Here is a 20,827-nt window from a genome sequence, read left to right on the forward strand (position 1 = left end):
AGTCATTGGAAGTGTTTATCAATATCAGTATTTATCTCTGAATATTAACACTTGATTTATCTGAGATACAAAAACAAAATCACGTAAAAGTAAACAGCCTGAGATTTGGTTGCAGCCAGCAGGTTGGTCCCCAGAGAAAACGTGATGGGTGGCTGACTGGCTGTTCGTATCTGCTAAGTCATTATGTTCATCCACATGTGCTCTAAGTGTTGAAATATTTTGTGCAAACGCCACTTCCCTTCTCCAAAGACCCAAAGTGTCGCTACCAGGCTGCTTCCCAGAAACAAGCACACCACCATTTTGATCAACTTTGGCTCCTTTTTATTCAGGAAGCATACACTAATCCTTTTTATACAGTTTTCTTTTTACATTCCAGAAATAAGCGAAAATAGCAGTTTTAAATATGTTACAAAGTTGGCTTTGGGGGCTAAATAAGCTTTTTGAGAGAGGGACCAGCCAACTAACCTTTTCATCAAAGCACCAATGTATCTTCAGTCTTTTACCAAGCTCCACCACAGCTGTGGCCACCCTGGATGTGCTATACACCCAAATCATGTGAAAGCTATAACGGAGAGTTGCTGCGAGTCTCTCTGCAAGGCACCAAGAACAGACAGTTCCAGCTTCCTTTCTTCAGACTGAATCAAAGTTTTGGGAACTTTTCAATTGCTCTCTTAAGTAGTGCTCTCTCAGCATGAAGACTAGAATTTGTTAACACTCATATATCACAAGATACAGTGTATCACTTCCAATATCCTGGAAACCACATGGTAGAAGTTATAAATAAATGAACACTAAAATTACTTTAAGAAAGTTTTACATCATTTAGTTGGTAAGGACATTTACACGTACAGCACAATTTACTATTAAACATTCTATAACTGGCTTCACATAAAGATGAAAATAGGTAATACAAAATGACCTGACATTTTCAGTGAAGTCTGGAATTAAGACTGTAGTTTTATTGTAGTCAATATCAACTTTACATATTGTTGCAAATTGCTGTGCTATGCCCTTTAAAATGGGAATTTCTTTCTCGGGGTGAAATTCCATTTGGATATGTGTTCTTGCTTTGTACAAACTACTAAAATCTGAGGGACACAGCAATATCAAAGACACAAACAGTAACTGCACGATATTATCTGCTGGATTAAGCTAACACAAGTGGACAGAATTCTTCAAGTTCCAGTATCTAATAAAGCACTATATGAAATGAACAAGGTGAAACATCTTAATGAATATACTCTGCAACCAGAACATGTAGCATTTCTTTAATTCACAAATCTGCCTCATTAGGCATTTACAAAATAAATTAGTAAGATCTCAATTTGCTTGAGGCATCACAAGCTCGTAATGCCCCACTTGGCCTTCCTGTTTGAGCTGGTCTAATAAATCCTCCTTCCGTCTTTTTCTACCTACCACCAGGTACCTATCGTGGCCCACCCCATGAGACTTACTCTTAAGACCATACTTCTGGGCAATCTGATGTATTTGCTTCCGCTCATCATTAGTCAGCTCTGTAGAGAAGGTTAAATCCGTGTGGCTCTCCGAGCGGGCATAGTTTCTGATGATCTGTTCAATATCTCTCTTGGCAATTTTATTTACCCTCTCTACATCAAGACCAAGCCCTTCCCGCTTATGCTGCTCTTTGACAGAGATTGGCTCCCGAATGCCCTCACCAGATTTACCTAAACCACCACCCGTCCAACCCATCTTTCTCAGCAGCTGATTTCCAATGTTATCTTCTTTGATTTGTTGTTTGTAAGCCTCCTCTGCTGAGCGACCCTGAATTTCATTTCTTGAGATCACATCTTCAATAGCTCCTTTCTTCAAGTTGTTAATGACAGTCGGCTGGGTCTTTTTGAGGGTTTTCACAGCTTCCCCAGCAGCTTCATATTTGACAGTTTTCTTCACTCCAACTGCTTCTGCAATTACTTCACTCTCTAGAATCACCTTGCATTTCCATCGGAGTCCTGTCATTCTTTCATAGACATATTCAACTGTCATTCGATTAAACTGAGCTGTGTCGTTCAGCGTGCACACAGGATTTGAAGAATTCTCATAAACCACGAGATCCTTTATATCTTTCTTCTTCCCAGTTCCCCTGGGTGAAGAGCCTGTTTGGCACTGTGAACTTTTGACAGATGGGTAAGTGGGTTGTGTTTTTTGAAGGATTTTCAAAGCCTCATCAGCAGCTGCATGTTTACTTGTTTTTTTGGTTCCATAACCTTCAGCTAAGCAGTGATCTTGCAAAAACACTCGACAACGCCACGTACGATTTGGCATCATCTCATATTTGTATTCAACAGACATTTTGTTGTATGAGGCAGAATTGTTAAGGATACCAATTGCATCATTTGCATTTTCTGTAAGGATAAAATTGGTCCAGTGTTTGGCAGAAGCATTAAAAATCGGCTGCCCAGAAGCATCTTTAGCCAGCACCACCAGCTCTTCTGGTGGTTTCAGAGCTGGAGGGAATTCATATGAAGGCATGCCAATCTGACACACCACAAGGTCCTCTCCAATCGTGTGCTTGAATTTCCGTCGGACAACCCTAACTTCAATACGTTTCTGCAAGAGTTTTACAGCTAGCTCAGTAGCTCGATCCCTGGAACCATTCTTGCTGCCAGCATAACCTGTAGTTAAGTAGATATTTTGGCATCTAACTTCACAAGCATAACCATCTGTTAGAAGTTTTTTATTTTTGGGGATGTCAGCAGGAGGGATTTCTTTTAAAGGAGCGTATATATATTCAGGATTTGTCTTACATGCCTGAATACAACGAGTTAACATATATGTGTAATTAATTTTATCAGATCCAGAGGTCATCTCTGGATTAGAAAGGTTCTTCCAGATAGTTGCTGTTAATTTTTCAATGAAATACTGCTTCTCGGCTACCACTGACTCAGGAAACGTCTGTGACGGTGAAGGCTCAGGAGCTGACTGGCAGTTTGCCTGCTGTGATGTGCTGCTGGGGGCAGGGTTCCCACTGTCAATATACATGTTGGCTGTTACAGGCTGGTCTTTTGTGAAAATAAATCCTGATGAATCACAATACTGAGAATTTCCATCTTGTATACTGAAAGAGTCTTGAGTATAATCTTGGTAGATGTCTCTTGGCATGCTGGCAAAATGTGTTTGTTCGTTTACCTCTTTTGTTGGAGGGCCATAAGGATCTTCCTGTCTTTCATCTTTTGAACTACTAGCTACAAAATGCACAGGCTCAAAACGAGGTCTCACATGGAATTTGGAACCGGCTTGCTTTTTAGGAGGATTTTGACCTATAGAATGAGTGAAATTTACAATTCATTAAAAAAGGAATATTTCAAAAGAACCAAGCAGGAAAATAGTACCAACCATATTATTTTCGCAAACTATATTGTTGGTACAAGATACTTCCCATCACAAAAACTTCAGGTCATTTAGGTGAAGGTACTCAAATGTCAGTGTAAGATTCCAGCATAAGGAGGGATGCTCCCTGTCTTTCCATGTGTAAGGGAAGAGATCTGATAGAAAATATGCCATCGACTCGGGTATGCAGGTCGCCACCATGCATGACTGCTAGATGCTTCTACATCTAATGCGTTAAAGCACAGGTGAAGTGTACCGAGTAAGAGGTTGTTCCACTACGATCTCATACCACCTGTGCTGAAAAGCTCCCTTCTTAAGGACTGCAAACGGAACAGATGGCTCTAACGCAACAGAGATGATGAGCAGAGGCATTTACGAAGCCTCTCTTTTGTACCAGAAGTGACTGACTCTGTGATGGTGCTTTTACATGGTTGTGACTGAAAAATCAAATTAAAAAAATTGTCAAAAGATCCCAAAGGTTTTCAACTTCAAAATCTTAGTTCTGACCTATTCTGCACAAAAAGGTGTTTGCTATATTTTATTTCTAGAACAACTGGAAACTAATGATTTATGGAGGATATCAAATTTAAAGCTATGGAAGGACTCTGCTGAGGCTATACCAGACACTAGAGCTTTCTCCCTATAACACTGTTTAGTAGAAAATTGGTCCACGCTGGACCCATCCAAGAGGATTTAGTTACTTAGATGCTCAAATGATCTAGAGTATAAGGTTGTTCTATTTAAAGGGAGGTTCCATGGCACGGACTTCAAGGACAGCATTATAGGGTGAGTTCAGTATTCTTAGTTTTCAGTTCTATTTAGCATCCTAAAAAAAATGTATAAACTGAAAGTTAAAATTTTACATTTGTGTAAGATCCAAAGTTACCAATGTTATTTAAAAAATCATATACCACACTCATATCATTAAAAAAAAAAGCCACACTGTTTCTTCAAATCCCACCTTCCAGAAATAAGTATACTCACCATCACATGTTGAGAGGTGACGTTTTTGACCTCTGGAAGGTTTGGACAGCATCAGATCATATGAAGGCATCTCCCCAATATCAATACCTTCAGCCATTTGGAGAATTTTTTCCATCAAGCGTGGGCTGTACCTATTTAAATTAATATAATCTACAGTCAAAACAGATAAGAATGCAGTTTTTGAAAAAGTTTCTAGATGACCCGTCTTATAATTGCTCCCATAGGACTTTACCAACAGAGTGTCTTGGCTATAAAACTGAAGAATCTGCCATAAAATAGTTATGTTATCAAATGAGTAATTATGTTACTATCATTAGGAGACATACAAACATAAAAATCAAGAAATTTAGGAGAAGACCTTATCTTTAATTTGAACTACAAGTATCCATATAAACTCATAATTTTCCTCTATCATATATGTATATTATGTGTAAATAATTACATTAATATATTTACAGAAGTACTAAGAGTGTTAATAAGAGATGGGTTGTGGGACTTCCCTGGTGGCGCAGTGGAAAGACTCTGTGCTCCCAATGCAGGGGGCCTGGGTTCGATCCCTGCTCAGGGAACTAGATCCCACGTGCATGCCACAACTAAGGAGTCCGAAATTAAGGAGCCCACGTGCTGCAACTAAGGAGTCTGCCTGCTGAAACTAAGACCTGGTGCAACCAAATAAATAAATAAATAATAAGGGATGGGCTGTTAACATCCAGATTGTGGTTTCTATCACTTCCCACCAAAAGGAATCAAGAGTCCCGAGAGAAATGGTTGGATCGGATCCAAGTCTGGGGCAAGAAATGTATAAGGTGAACCTGGGAGATATTTTTGTGCCTGGAAACAAGGAAGCTGTCAAAGACCTCAGGGGTTGTGTCAAATGGACTCAGAAGTGAGCCAACTTGAGTATCAGTGAGAATAATCACAGTGGACTGAAACACATCAAATATTTTAAAAATCCATTAGTTCATAATAATACTTACAAACTCATTATTGGTCACCTTTGTAGGGAATCAAAACATTATTCCAAAAACAGGTAATGAAAGCAAGCATTTATCTGGCATTTTCCTGTACAGACTGTACCTCAGAGAATCTAGAGAGTTGATGAGGAAAATCTCTTTTACAGAAGCATTCCAGCTAATAAATGAAGGAATGATAGATTACTACCATTTTGCGACCCATAATGCAACAATAAGTGATCATCAATGGCTGCTAAGCTTATCAGATGAAAAGTTGATGGAGAAGAACCTAGAAACAGACCCATACGAACGTGCTCAACTGTCGACAAAGCTGCAAAAGCAATCCAATGGTGGAAGGACAGCCTTTTCATCAAATGGTGCTGGACCAAGTGGGTATCCTTAAGCCAAACAAACAACCTCAACCTAAACCTCACACCTTACACAAAAATTAACTCGAAACGCATCACAGACTGAAATGTAAAATGTGAAACTAAAAAGCTTTTACAAAAAACACAGGACAAAATCTTCAAGATCTAGGGCTAGGCAAAGAGTTCTTACATTTGACACCAAAAGCATGATCCATTAAAGAAAAAGTTAATAGGGCTTCCCTGGTGGCGCAGTGGTTGAGAGTCTGCCTGCCGATGCAGGGGACACGGGTTCGTGCCCCGGTCTGGGAAGATCCCACATGCCGCGGAGCGGCTGGGCCCGTGAACCATGGCCGCTGAGCCTGTGTGTCCGGAGCCTGTGCCCCGCAACGGGAGAGGCCACAGCAGTGAGAGGCCCGCGTATCGCAAAAAAAAAAAAAAAAAAAAGAATAAGTTAATAAAATGGACCTCACCAAAATTAAAAACTTTTGTTCTCAAAAGACCCCATGAAGAGGATGAAAAGACAAACTACAGACTGCAAGAAAACATTTGCAAACCACACACTTGACAAAAGATTAGTATCTAGTATAAAGACCTCTCAAAATGCAACAGTAAGATATATACATATATAATGTGCATATGTGTATATACACATATATATGTGTACACATACATATAAATGAACAAAAGATATAAACAGAACATTTCACCAAAGAGGATATACAGATTGCAAATAAGCACACAAAAAGATGTTCAACATCATTAGCCACCAAAGAAATGCAATTTAAAACCACAATGAGATATCACTCCATACCTATCCGAGTGGCTAAAGTGAAAAATAGTGACAATACTAAATGCTGACAAGGATGCAGAAAAACTGGATCACCCGTACACTGCTAGTGGGAATGTAAAATGGTATGGACACTCTGGAAAACAACTTGGAAGTTTCTTATAAAATTAAACATGCAATTACCTCACAATCTTGCAACCGTACTTTTGGGCATTTATCTCAGAGAAATAAAAGCTTATGTTTACACAAAAAACTGTACACAAATGTTCAAAACAGCTTTATTTGTAACAACCCAAAACCGCAATCAGCCCAGATGTCTTTCAACAGGTGGTTAAACTCTGGTACCACATACCCCGTGGTACTCGGCAATAAAAAGGAGAAAACTATTGATACACACAATACTGTGTATGAGCGGGAGGGAGATGGATGTGGTTATAAAAGCACAACATGAGGGATCCTTGTGGTACTGGAACAGTTCAATATCTTGACTGTGGTAGTGGATATGCAAACCTACATGTGACAAACTGTACTGAATTAAACACACAACACACACACACACACACACACACACACACACACACACACACCAGTACTAGTAAAACTGGGGGAATCTGTGTAGAATCAGTGGATTGTAACAAGGTCATTATCCTGGTTATGATATGATACAATAACTTAGCAAAATGTTGTCACTGGGGGGAACTGGGTAAAGAGTACAGGGCACTGCTTTGTGTTATTTCCCTACAATTACACGTGAATCTATAATTATTTCAATAAAAATTTCAATTAAAAAAAGCTGGTGGAGAACTTTATAATCTTAATATCACTAAAAATTGGACAACCAGACCTGTGTCCCTGATGTGATATGACAGGACAAAGATCTAAAAAGTGTTCTTGCCCACCAAATAATTGAACTCAAACCTCATCAAGCCCATAACTCCTAGAAACATGTTAAACACCATCACAAGCATACAGCCAGCCAGGGACTTCCCTCGTGGTCCAGTGGGTAAGACTCCATGCTCCCAATGCAGGGGGCCCTAGTCGGGGAACTAGAGCCCGCATGCCACAACTAAAGATCCCACATGCCACAATGAAGATCCCGCATGCCGCAACTAAGAGCTGGTGCAGCCAAAATAAATAAATATTAAAAAAAAATACAGCCAGCCAAATCCATAATGAAGGAAACACTATGCGACAGCCCATTTCTTCATCAAATAAACAGCATGAAATAAAAGGAGAGGGAATGGTTATAGGTTAAAGGAGACAGATCAACCAGATATGCGTGGACCTTGTTTGGACTGTGAATCAAGCCAACTGTAAAAAGGTATCCTGAGACAAATGCAGAAAACTAAACATGGACTAGGCATTGGATGATTTTAAGAAATTATTGTTAACTTTGTTGAGTATGAATAATGGTATTATGAAAAATTACCTGGTACAGATATATACTAAAGTATTTGCAGGAGAAATGATGTCAAGATTTTCTTTAATATACTCTAGACTGTCTCCCACAAAAAAACTGGGGGCAAGATGAAATGAGAAGGGTAGCATGACAGACTTGATAATTGCTGAAGTTGAGTAATGGGCACATGGGTGTCCACTAAACTATTTTTGTGTGTTTGATTTTTCCACAATAAAAAGCTTTAAAACATACAATTTTTAAAAGGACTCCTTTATGAAGTAGATTGGAGCTTGACAGAATATCAGTTTCCTGCAGAGAAACAAAACTATGGGCTCATGGGAAGTTTTGGTTATCATGGGGATCTACTCACCCTTCCTACCTTCAGAGCCTTTCCCAGCCTACCAGGGACCACTGGACTGCCAGGGAATTCCCCAAGCAAGTTCTGAAAATGAGTGACTAGCACACCTCTACATGAATAGGTTCTGAACTTGAAGGAGGATAACATTTTCCATTTTCAACACAATAGGTTCCACACCCTTCAGATGTCTTTCCTTGCAAAGCAGAGAAGTGACATGGTGGCCTTCACTGACAGATTACCTGGAAGCCAGCCCAGTTGTAACCCGCACTTCCCACTGATAACTGCTGCTGCTAGCACCAGTGTTTAAACGCCAAGAGTAATTTTATTTTTATTTACTCTTATCTAAATATCAAAAGACATCGCCTAAAACGTCATACATTGTATATATCACTTTCATTAAGATTTGGGAGTCCAATTTCCAAGGTGATGAAAACAAAAGATTATGAAAGTGAGACGAAGTCTACAAATCTTAAACTGGTATTGCCACTCTTGCTACCAAAATTGGCACTACAACCAACCCACTCACCTTGAATTCCAGTCAAAATTCGCCAGACCTTAAATTATAGTCTGATTCCAAATACGGTACACAACTGTACATGGCATGTATGCCATACAGTGTTCACGAATGATGCATTTGGGGCCTACTCCATTCATTCACTTTTTCTCTCAGGTTTCTTCCAGCGTTATTAATGATTATACCTACTTACTGTTCTCTATTCATTACATCTGCCACAAAATTCAATATCACCCATAGGCTATAAAAATAAACCTCTGTGTTAGTTGCCAACACAGTCGTCTTCTCAGCCCTTTATTAGGAAGTCATAATACTGAAGAAGCCCAACCAGCTGAAAAAATAATGGAACAGACCGTATAGTGCCTAACACTTGACTATTCAAAGAACAATGCAAATATTAATCTTTGCATTAATCTTTACTATGAAGACCACTAGGATTTCTGTCTCCAGAGAGTAGCTACCCGGGGATAAAAAAGTGGTTCCACAAATTTGAAATAAGCCAAGGCAGTAAAGCTTTCATTACTCAGTTTTCCGTAGTGTATTTTTTGTTGTTGTTGTAGTGGATTTAAAAGGAACACCTTTACTCCAGAAATTTTAGAGAATCCACCAAGGAAAGCATCTACAAACCCAACCACTGATAACTTCACTAACATTTTGGGGTTTACTTTTTATTCCTTTTTCTATGCTTCCCATACCACGTCCCCCCACCACCCCCAAAAAAACCACTATCAGGGCTTCCCTGGTGGCACAGTGGTTGAGAGTCCGCCTGCCGATGCAGGGGACACGGGTTCGTGCCCCGGTCCGGGAAGATCCCACATGCTGCGGAGCGGCTGGGCCCGTGAGCCATGGCCGCTGAGCCTGCGCGTCCGGAGCCTGTGCTCCACAACGGGAGAGGCCACGACAGTGAGAGGCCCGCATACCGCAGGAAAAAAAAAAAAAAAAAAAAAAAAAAAAACCACTATCAGATCATCTATGTTGATTTGTAATCTGCTGGGGGCGGGTGTTGTTTTTCTTAATTTACTATGTCATAAACTTTCTCTCCATGTCATTACCACATGAGTTTTAATGGCTATGTAGTATTCTATCTTACGGTGGGACCATGATGTAAAGTGTCAGTAAGGCAAGTCTAATAGAGTAATTTTAAGATGCATGCATATTATGTAGTTAAGTCTGTTAATTCACCCATTTGGTTGTAAATGCTTAAAAAAGAAAACCAAAAAGCCCCAGCAAGTCTCTAAGGTTTCCAAAGATAGTTTATTATGCTCCAAGCTTTAGGAAATCACAACTGTCCCACCATACCTAGCATACAAAAAGATGATGTCTAATGGACAAAGACATCTGACTTCATGAATCTTACATTCTTGAAAAAAGACACGTGCATATAGGTGTATACTTATGATATACAATGGCACCTGAAATTTAATGAATATTCAGTAATAGATGCTTTCAATTTTTAAAAATTTATTAAACTGCTCTACTAGGTCCAAATAAAAAAGCTGAGGTTTGAAAACTAAGCAAAGATTAGAATTTCCAAGTATAAAATTATTTATGCAAAACTATTCTTAAGACTCCTAACATAGTCAGTAAATAACATAAAACCAAGATTATTGATACATCTTTTGAAAGCTCCCACTCATACTTCATTAACTGGTGACTGATGCACTCTACCTACTACGTGCGAGGTTAGCTTCACAACATGAGCCCAGCTAGCATCTACCTTCCAAACACCAATCTCAATCAACAAGGAAGAGACAAAATAATCAAGGTGGCAAAGCTGATTTTATTTTAGGCTATATTTTCTCTATTAATTAATATCTCATCAAAGGTAATTAGGCCAGGATTCTGTTTCTAATACTACTGATGAAGAATGACTGGAAAACTGAATGCTCCAGTTAACCAAACATTCTGCTTTATTAAATATACATACACTATTGACAATTTTAAGTAAAAACTGCAGAGGTCCCTAGGCATTCATATGAACAATTATGTCAGTGCTGTAGATGTAGTTGATTAGAAGACTGCACTAACTTTTCATTAACCACAAGACAATCTTAGAAATTGCCTACAGAAAACAATCTTGACAGGTTGTTTACTTTTATGAAGCAGACAAGAAAAAGTGAAGAGAAATAATTTCAGCTATTTGGGCTTCCTCATTGCCTAGACTATGAGGGAAAAAATGATCAAAAAGCAGACTGGAAAACATTGCTTTATTTTATCCTATAAGGCAATGGTTCTTATAATGTAGTCCCTGGATGAGCATTTTCTAATCAACAGTATTATCTGGGAGTTAGTTAGAAATGCAAATTCTGGGGTCCCACCTCACACCTACTGAATCAGAAACTCTGGGAGTGGAGCCCAGCAATGTGTTTTAACAAGCCTAACAGGTGATTCTGATGCTTGCTTAAGTCTGAGAAACATGTTACAGATAGTCAAGAAGATATTCAAACTTGTTCTCTGACAATCGCCACTATAACCAAAAAGAATGAAACATGGTTTACTTCCCTGCACATTTGAGCTCCTCCTCCTCCTGGCTTGGTCTTATGATCAAGGAGTTTTCAAAGATGTCCTTAACCTAGGAGTTCTTTCAGCCCCAGCTAAATCAGAACACAGAAAGTCCTGCGAGTGGGAAACAAAAGGCAAAGAGTTCCCTTCTTGCTACTGTTTATAATCTGTTCTGTAAGTCACGGGATGAGCCTTGAACAACAAATTAACAATTTTAGAGGAGAATGGGCTGTGTCACCATGTACTCCACAGTTCCCTTGGGAGAAAAGAAGAGTCTTCCGTCACAGAAGAATAGACCAGAAAACAAGAGCTCTGCCAACATCGACATTAACAAGTACTGGAATACAGATTTTACCCACCTGAAGATGACAGCTAATATAAAGCCTGCCTAAAGTGGGAGACTGCACTTGGTCCCTAGCTTCCAAGATTCTTTATTGCCTCTTCCATTTCTCCTATATCTAAGTTATCAGGTACAATGCAAACATTACTCTTCAGTTAAGCTACTGGATAATGTTATAGCAATTCTTGTATTGATTGAATTGACTTAACTACAATGCAACATGACGACAATACATGTGTTGATATATACTATACACAAATGTGCCTGGGTGAGTGCATACACACAAATGCTCTGGATGCCTGAGCTTTTAACACTATCACTGGCCCGGTTTATGTTTTTAATGCCCTAGTTATGCTCAAGGCTGTTGTTCTCGGGATGAAATCCTGAGAGATAATAATGACTTATGTCCGTTACTTGCTTTCACTCCTGGTCCATCCTTCCCTATAGCAGCTGTGTCTCAGTGCAAAGAACATCGGAAGACTTGGGTCCCAGCCCCAACTATGGGACCTTGGAAAAGTCACTTAACTTCTTGGCTTCCGTTGATTTAGCTGTAAAAATGAGACACCACTCAATTTCTAAGGTTGTTGTATTAAATGAGATACATAAATGTTTTAAGTATTTTGTACATTACAAAGCTGTATTCATCTGTTCATGCCACACATATTTACTGAGCAGCTATTATGAAGAAGGCACTCTTCTAGGCACTGAGGATAAAGGTGTGAACAAGAAAGCAAAAACCCTTCCCCCAAAGGAGCTCACATTCTTGTGGGAAGGTAAGATTTATCATTAACACAAAGGATGGTTATTCTCCTCACCTATAACTTTTTTTTTAAGGATTCAGATTCCCCATGGCCTTCTGTGATATTAAGGAGATCTATGATTACAGGATAAAGGTACCTTTTCTACTGCCAGAATAATATTGTTAAGTGAAGGTCAATTAGATTTATCTGACTTGATTAATTACTGAGGCTTCCCCAGTTGTAACCAGTTCCTCCAGTGAAATAATCATTATCTCTGGAGGCAGAAATTACACTAACCTAGAGTAGAAAAAAAACACATTTGTGTTATGAAAGCAAAACAAAGTATCACGCTGGATGCTATGTTCAACAATTTTAAGCACTAACAGTAGACAATCCTATTTATCTATATCTGTTACAGTCATTCCTGGAACTGAACTGGCTTTAATTGATCTGATCATTTTCCAGAATTTCTTATCCTTCCTAGTAAAAAATTCACCGTGAGGCAAGAGTGTCCAAAAAAGAAGCCTCTTAGTCTATCAAAGGAATGATTAGTCTAGTATCGGGCCTGTTTGAGGGTTCTGTATGACAGTGGTCCAAGTAGTCTGTTGAGAAAAAAAAAATGCGTTGGAACCATACCGCAGTCTCCATTGAATGCAAAGAGCTTTCAAAGAGGCCTGTTCAGAACACAGGCCAGGTTCTAGGAAAGGCGGGTAGGGGACTCATACCTAAAACCTCACCCAGAGGCCAAATGTTAATCCTTCTGATCACAATGAAGGGGAAATGCGGGCAATCCTTTTTTACAGCAGATATATCCATTTCTTTGTTTGCATCCATACACATTATGCGCAAATCTACAAGAAGGCGGGCCCTGCGGCTGAGATACCTCATACACACCGCCTCCCCAGGAGAAGACAGTACAACCCAGCTGAGGAGCTGGTGTTGTTTAATTTAACGGGGATGGAAAGGGAGACCAGTCAGGAGGAGACTAGAATTAGAACCAAAGAGTCCCCCTCCCCTCCCCCCACAGACCCTCAAAGCCCCGACTGTTGAATATTCTTTGCGGATACCGCATCCCTGGAAGGTCCTACGCAGGTCCGAGGTTCTGCCATTCGTCATTTCCCACGCCCTCCAAAAACACCATCACAATGACCACCTCTCAATAATCCTCTCCCAGGTGCTTCTTTATCTCCATCCCTGGTCCTGGAGGGGCCGCTCCCGCGATCCCCGCACCCTTCTAGCTGTTATGTCATCCCCTGCCACCTAGCTCGGCCAACCCCCCCAGGCCAACAGTGAGCCCTCTGGAGTCCTCCAGCACCTCCAAATCTCCAGTCTCTTAAGCCCTCATCCATACCCGCCCCCCCCGTCCCTATCCCAACCCTCATCGCCGATTCCCCCCCAACCCGGGTCCCTAACTCGACCCTCACACCTTCCTCACCTGCAGCCCAGGAAAACGTGGTTGGTCCAGGCAGCGGAGAGCGCGAGGAGCTGGTCTAGGGCAGCCCCGGGATAGCTGTGCAGGTGCCGACAGATGAAGCTGCGCCGCAGAGCCCACTGCCAGTCACTTTCGTGGCTATAGCGCCACTGCTCCAGCACTGGCTCGGGCGGGGGCGGCGGGAGGGGCGGCAGCGGCGGCGGCGGGAGGGGGGGCAGCGGCGGCGGCGACAGGAAGTCGCCCCCCAACAGCAGACGTCCGCCAGCCATCTTCTCCGCCCCCAAGCAGGGACCCCAGGGATGAAGCCGACTCGCTACCAGAAGAGAGCGGGAACGGGGGTCGGTGGGAGGGGCCGGGTGAGGATGGGCGCGCCGAGGCGCGAAGACCAACTCTCAGGGGACTGGAGTGTGTGCGTGACGGGCGATGGCTGAAAAGGCGAGCACCAGCTCGCGTCCCGGCAACCCGGGAGCACGCCCGTTGCACTCCTCCAACTCGTGGAGGAGCAGGAGGAGGGCACCCGCCGCAATCACACGCGCGCCGGGGAGGCCGAGCCAGGCCCCGCGCTCCGCACCTCCGGCTACCCGCAGACTCACGCACTGCACTGGGAAGGAAAAAAAAAAAAAAGACACCAGCACGCTTTGCTCCCCTTCCTCTAGTCTACCTACCCGCGTGCAGCCCCGAGGTTGTGAAGCCAGTGCGCTTGCGCCGCGGCTGTTCCCTAACTTCGAAATCCCGTCACTGAGTCTCGCGCGACGTACGTTTTTTTCCCTTTCCTGACGACTACGGGCCTTTGACGCACTGTGATAACGAGCGGGGGGCGGGGCTCCAGGAAGGGGATTTTTGGAAGGTTCTCTGAGGCTTGGGAACCTTTTTCCGTTAAGTCCCTGGAAGGCTCCCACAGGTGATTCTTGGCAGCAGTAGCTCGCCTGATGCTTTTCCCTGGGTTTCTGACAGTGGGACCGTGTACTTTGGGAGGGACTTGGGTTTGAAATGTATTTTACCCTTTTTATTTTTTAAATGTCAGCTCTCCGAGGCGCCTTTTCTTCAGAGGATTAGCTTTGTGTTTTACTGTGAAGTAGTACTAAAAACGAAATACTTAGAAAATCATCCACAGCGCCACTTCTCTAGTCAACCACTTTTATCATCCATACTGCATCCCAATTGTTGACAAGCATCGTGTTTACACAGTAGTGATCACGATTTCAAATAATTCTGTATTAACTGTATCAATTTAAAACGTGCAGAATATTACAAAATGCAAAAGAAGCCCCCAAAATAGGGTTAAAAGCTGCACAGCAGCAAATGGCTCAATCACTCTGTAGGCAAACGTTATTACTAGACGCGCGGTTCTGCTCCAGCCCAATTCCTCAATCCCTGTCTGCCAATCTGTGCTATGGAAGTAGTTAATGAGTGTCTGTCAGCGGGAATTTACACAGCACCTACTGTGTGCTCAGTATAGTCAATACAAAGGAAAAAGAAACTGGGTTTTCTCTGTTGTCCTGGAACTGATTACAGTGTTAGTGGGGAGAAATAGTCCTGCACAGAACTCAATGTCCCACGGCAGCAGGACCGTTGGATGAGGTAGCTTTGACCCACTGTCCCCTTTTGTTTAACGATGTATTTCTCATTATGTGACACATTTATGTGTAGGGGTGTGTTGGACTGAGAAGAGCAAATTACAGCATTGTTCACACTGTTTCATAATGATCTATTTCCGTGCCTGTCTCTCCCATTACACAGGGAGTGCTGTCTTTGACTCTGATAGGCATTCATGTTTATTGAAATAATGACAGTCTTTGAACCATCAAATCAAAGAACATGATACTAGAAAGGAAGCGTAGAGACCATAAACTCAAATCATCATTGCATGAGTGAGAAAAATAAGGCCAGAGAGGTGTAATGATAGCTGAAGACCGTAGAGACCAATCCCGGCAAAGCTGAGATCAGAATCTAGGTCACCTGACTCATCATCCAGTGCTCCCCCAGTCACTTGCCATTGCATTGCTCTGTGTTTTCTTTCTTTGCAGTGTGTACCACCTTCTGAACTTTAAAAAAATTTGACTCCTCCCCACCCCCCGTGACAGCCCCATGAGAACAAGGAACTCATCTGTCTTGCTTTTAGCACCTATACCTGGCTCCTGTAGGAACTCCACAGGTATTTGTTGAATTAAATGAATGATTGAATGAATGAAGGCTCTTCCTGTTGTCCCAAACTCGTGAAATTCATTTTCTTGGGGCCTACATTTTAAGCTGATTTGTAATTTTACAGTTAGATTAATTTCAGCCTAAGATGCCAACTTTCATCAAAATCAACATTGCAATCAATACACAGCTTTCGGGACTTCCCTGGTGGCGCAGTGGTTAAGAATCTGCCTGCCAATGCAGGGGACACGGGTTCAAGCCCTGGTCCGGGAAGATCCCACATGCCACGGAGCAACTGAGTCACAACTACTGAGCCTGCGCTCTAGAGCCCACAAGCCACAACTACTGAGCCCGAGAGCCACAACTACTGAAGGCTGCGTGCCTAGAGCCCGTGCTCTGCAACAAGAGAAGCCACCGCAATGAGAAGCCCGCGCACCGCAACAGAATAGCCCCCACTCGCCACAACTAGAGAAAGCCCACGTGCAGCAACAAAGACCCAACACAGCCAAAAATAAATAAATAATAAATAAATAAATTTTAAAAAGAAGTACAGATAATTATACCAAAAGACCATAGTGTTAAAAAAAATACACAGCTTTCTTAGAAAAAGAGTTGAGAAAATAAAAATGCCTTCCTCTCACCTTGGATGAAAATTCTTCCATCATACAGGAACAAATAATTCCAATCTGACTTGTGAATTTGGATTACAGAGTGAAAGGCAATGAAATTGATGTTAGAGGCCATTTGCTCTGGAACAGCCATAGCTGGAGTCCATTTGTAAATCCTGCTATGGAATAAGCAGTTTCATCTCTAGGAAACAAAACAAAAATTCCCATGATTCTCCATGACCTTTCCCTGGTAATCCTTCTGATCAAAAAAAGCTTTCAGCCAACCTATCTCAGCCTATTCCCTTCTCACAAGCCACAGATGTTTTCTCAGTGAGCAGGAATTGAAACCCCTAAGCAGAAGTAGATTATCGGAATAATGGTTGAAGAGAGGTGTAGGAGGGGGCTCTGATAACAGCAGCCATTGCCATCCTAAAACAATCCAGAAATATCCTGTGATCACCTGTCCTCCTCCCCTCCATCATCCTTCTCTGTTCTAACACAGGCTCCTGCCACTGTTTTTACATGAAACACACACACAGAGTCTGACAGCTCTGAGCTTCCTTCCCTGCCCTTTCCTGTGGGGAAGCCAGTGTGTGATGAGAGGAGGGAAACCTGGAACCTGGCTAAGCACCACCCTCATAAACTATCCCAGAAATTAGATCACCAAAAGTTCTTGACCAGAGTATTTTGCACTACAGTAGCCTCTTGAGGAATGGCTACTAAATGGATTAAAAGCAATAGCTAGGAGCTGGCCAAATCCCAGTAATTTGAGCACCAAAATTATTAAGGAAAAGGGCTTCCCTGGTGGCGCAATGGCTGGGAGTCCGCCTGCCGACGCAGGGGACGCGGGTTCGTGCCCCGGTCCGGGAGGATCGCACATGCTGCGGAGTGGCTGGGCCCGTGAGCCATGGCTGCTGAGCCTGCGCGTCCGGAGCCTGTGCTCTGCAACGGGAGAGGCCACAACAGTGAGAGGCCCGCGTACCACAAAAAAATAATAATAAAATAAATAAAAATTATTAAGGACAGTTATGAGCCACTGAAAAAATAGGAAGTCATAAGTCCACAGTGATACCAAGTAGATAAAGAAATAATGAGAGAGAAGGGAGGGCCTTTGCTTACAATAGAATACCATGTGCTGACTGGTAAATATGAAGGGAATGCTGGAGTTGGAAAATCATCATTTTGTAGATTGGTTCAGGCAAGAATTACCAATAGATGCTAAATCTAGGGGGAAATGTTTGGTGAGGAGTAGGATATTTGCATGGACTTATACTTTCTCCTCACAGATTGTTTACTAGTAGCAAAGAAGGGGAAAAAGCAGTGATTATATAGTGCAGAGACTGGGCAACACCTTGACCCAAAATGAGAACAGTCTATTTTTTAAATGGGACTTCAAAAATATCAATGTCATGGAAAGACGAAGAAAGGCTGTTTCAGATTAAAGGAGACTAAAGAAACAGGACACAATGGGTGATCCTAGAGCCAATCTTATATGGCAAGAAAAATTGCTGTAAAGTATACCATTCAATAGATTAAAGCGGTGTAACGATATTAAATTTACTGAAGTTGGTGACTGTGGCTATGTAAGAGAATATCCTTATTTTTAGGAAGTACACACTGGAATATTTAGGGGTAAAGGGCCATGATACATGTAAATTACCTTCAAATGGTTCATAAAAAAATATTATGTATCTCTATCTATCTAGATACAGAGAGAGCCTGAGTATAAATGATAAAGCAAATGGGGCAAAATATTATCAGTTGGTGCATCTGGGTCAAGAGGATGTGGGTATTATTCTTGTAGCTTAATTTCAAATTTAAATGTTTCAGAAGTGCAATAGTTCCCTACATTGGTGAAGAATCTCAATCTAGCTACCTCTTAATCACTTTTTATTGTGTGTCCAGCACTCTCCTGGCCCTCTGGGGGGCCATGAAATGATGTTCCTACCCTTAGGAAGTTTAACCTCTCTTTAGGAATGAAGTCCCTCAAACGAGAAGCAGAGAAGATTAGAAAATTTCAGCCAGGAGGTTAGAAAAGGAAGAAGAGATCAAGATAGGTGAATGGGGTCAAGAAGGGCTTCAAGGAGAAGGTAGGCCTGAGCCTCAAAGGCAGGATTTAAATCAGTAGAGGATATTTCAGATAATGTCAACAAATAGTTTGCATAACTCAGGGAGAGGCCTGTGCAGAGACTGAATGGACTGGAATGGAAACGGCTATTAGGAAGTATTGGAAAGTATGGTTGGGTAAATAAGATAGGGCCAGTCTGTAAGTTCCTCAAGAGCAGTGTCTAACTGATCTCATGCAAAGTATCCCCCATAGCAGAGGGCACTGGACCAAATTCACGGGTGGTGTCCAATACACCCTTATCACTTGATTAAGAAAAAATAATTTCATTGAGCCTAAAACCAAGATAAGAAGTTTGACCCCAATCCTATACATAACAAATATATATATATAATTTTTATAGGTATTGAGCTGAGGGCAGGGACTTTCTAAAGTCCAAGCCAAACAAGCTAAGAGATAGTACAGGACCTGGCTGGACATTGACGGAAGGTAGTAGGTCCAGGTGGCAAAGCCAACGTGAGGTATCAACTGTTCTAATGCAGAAGTCTTTCAAGAGGTGTCCTCATTTTAAAAGAATGGCCTTGCAAGAAAACTGTCCTTTTAGCAAAGGGATGAATCTCCCCGAGCGGGGGCATTTTGAACACAAAAGGACACTGCTTAACCTCAGTGCTTACAATTGGAGCCCAGTTTGCTCAGCCTTTTTGAGGGTATTAGCGGCCTGGTTCTGTCCCTAGAAGTAGTTGGCCTTCTCACTGCTCAGCAGGGCCCCAGCAACTGGCTCTCAGAGCCCCAGCAGACCCTTGCCCCCATCTATGCTCTAGCAAAACTATATGCAAATTTTAGTTAATCAAACCCATTTCCCCACTAACTTGCATTAAAACATCAGCCATTTGTCTTCATTTCTGATTTCTTTTGACCAGCCTGTCACTTTTTTTAAAATAAATTTATTTTTGGCTGCGTTGGGTTTTCGTTGCTGTGCGCGGGCTTTCTCTAGTTGTAGCGAGCGGGGGGGCTACTCTTCATTGCGGTGCGTGGGCTTCTTATTGCGGTGGCTTCTCTTGTCGCGGAGCACGGGCTCTAGGCGCGTGGGCTTCAATAGTTGTGGCATGAGGGCTCAGTAGTTGTGGCACACGGGCTTAGTTGCTCCACGGCATGTGGGATCTTCCCAGACCAGGGCTCCAACCCGTGTCCCCTGCATTGGCAGGTGGAGTCTTAACCACTGCGCCACCAGTGAAGTCCCCAGCCAGTCACTTCTAACACCTTTAGGCTCGAGGAGGCATCAACAAGCACCAAAATGCATTAGAGGTGGGGTCAGCAGACCGTGGCCCACAGGCCAAATCCCGTCCACCTGCCTGCATTTCTATGACCCTCATGCTCAGAGTGGTCTTTACGTTTTAAATGGTTGGAAAAAATCAAAATAATAATAATTCAGAACATGTGAAAATGAAACCCACATGTGAAATTCAAATTTCAGTGTCCGCAAATGAACTTTTATTGGCACACAGTCACGTTCATCCTTTTACATATTATCAACGGCTGGTTTTGTTCTATAGTTAACAGTTGAATAGTTGCAGAGACCACGTGGCCTGCAAAGCCTAAGATAGTTACCAGCTGGCCCTTTACAGAAAAAGTTTGTTGGCCCCTGCCCTAGAGCAATGGTTCTCAGTTTGGGGCGATTTTGCCCTCCAGGGGACATTTAGCATTATCTGGAGACAGTTTTGGTTGTCACAGCTGGGGATGGGATGGTATAGTGTGCTACTGACATCTAGTGGGTAGGGATGCTACAGTGCACAGGACAGCCTCCACAGCAAAGAATTATCTGGCATCAAAAGACTACAGTGCTGAGGTTGAGAAACCGTGGATTGGAAGAACCTAAGAGACTTCTAGTAAAGGGGAAACTCCATCCTTAACAGGGATTCCGTTTAGTGAACACCCAGATCTTTAATTTACGTTAGCTCATGGAACCTTCGCAATCACCCTGCAAGGGAGTTACTGATATTCTTCTTTTACAGGGAAGTTTTGACCACAACTTGCCCCAGAGCATACACTGCTGGCAAGTCTGTCTGGCTCCAGAGCCGGTATTTTTCCACACCTCAGTGCCTGCCGGGGCTCGGTGACGTCACAGGCAAGTGTTGTTCCCGCTCGGCTGCCCCCTAGTGTGCGAGCTGCGCAGACGCAGGCCAGTGTCGTTTCCCCCGGTAGCCGCTCAGACGCCTCCAGGCCTCGGTTCGAAGAGGGTATCGACCACCCTCCGGTCTCCAGCATCTGGCCATTCGGGAAATGAAGC

At 42.5% G+C, this 20,827-nt stretch overlaps 1 protein-coding gene across 1 annotated transcript; it reads right to left on the reverse strand.

Annotated features, from left to right (window-relative positions):
- Positions 1-304: 304 nt before the first annotated feature.
- NKRF (NFKB repressing factor) lies at positions 305-14,465 on the reverse strand. The gene is made up of 3 exons (XM_032620991.1): positions 13,729-14,465; positions 4,333-4,463; positions 305-3,278 (listed from the first exon to the last, which is right to left on the reverse strand). The coding sequence occupies exons 1-3, from the start codon at positions 13,992-13,994 to the stop codon at positions 1,321-1,323; spliced, it is 2,355 nt and encodes a 784-aa protein (XP_032476882.1). The 5' UTR covers positions 13,995-14,465; the 3' UTR covers positions 305-1,320.
- Positions 14,466-20,827: the final 6,362 nt, after the last annotated feature.

This window comes from Phocoena sinus, chromosome X (genome assembly GCF_008692025.1).
Source record: "Phocoena sinus isolate mPhoSin1 chromosome X, mPhoSin1.pri, whole genome shotgun sequence".
NCBI classification, from domain to species: Eukaryota; Metazoa; Chordata; class Mammalia; order Artiodactyla; family Phocoenidae; genus Phocoena; species Phocoena sinus.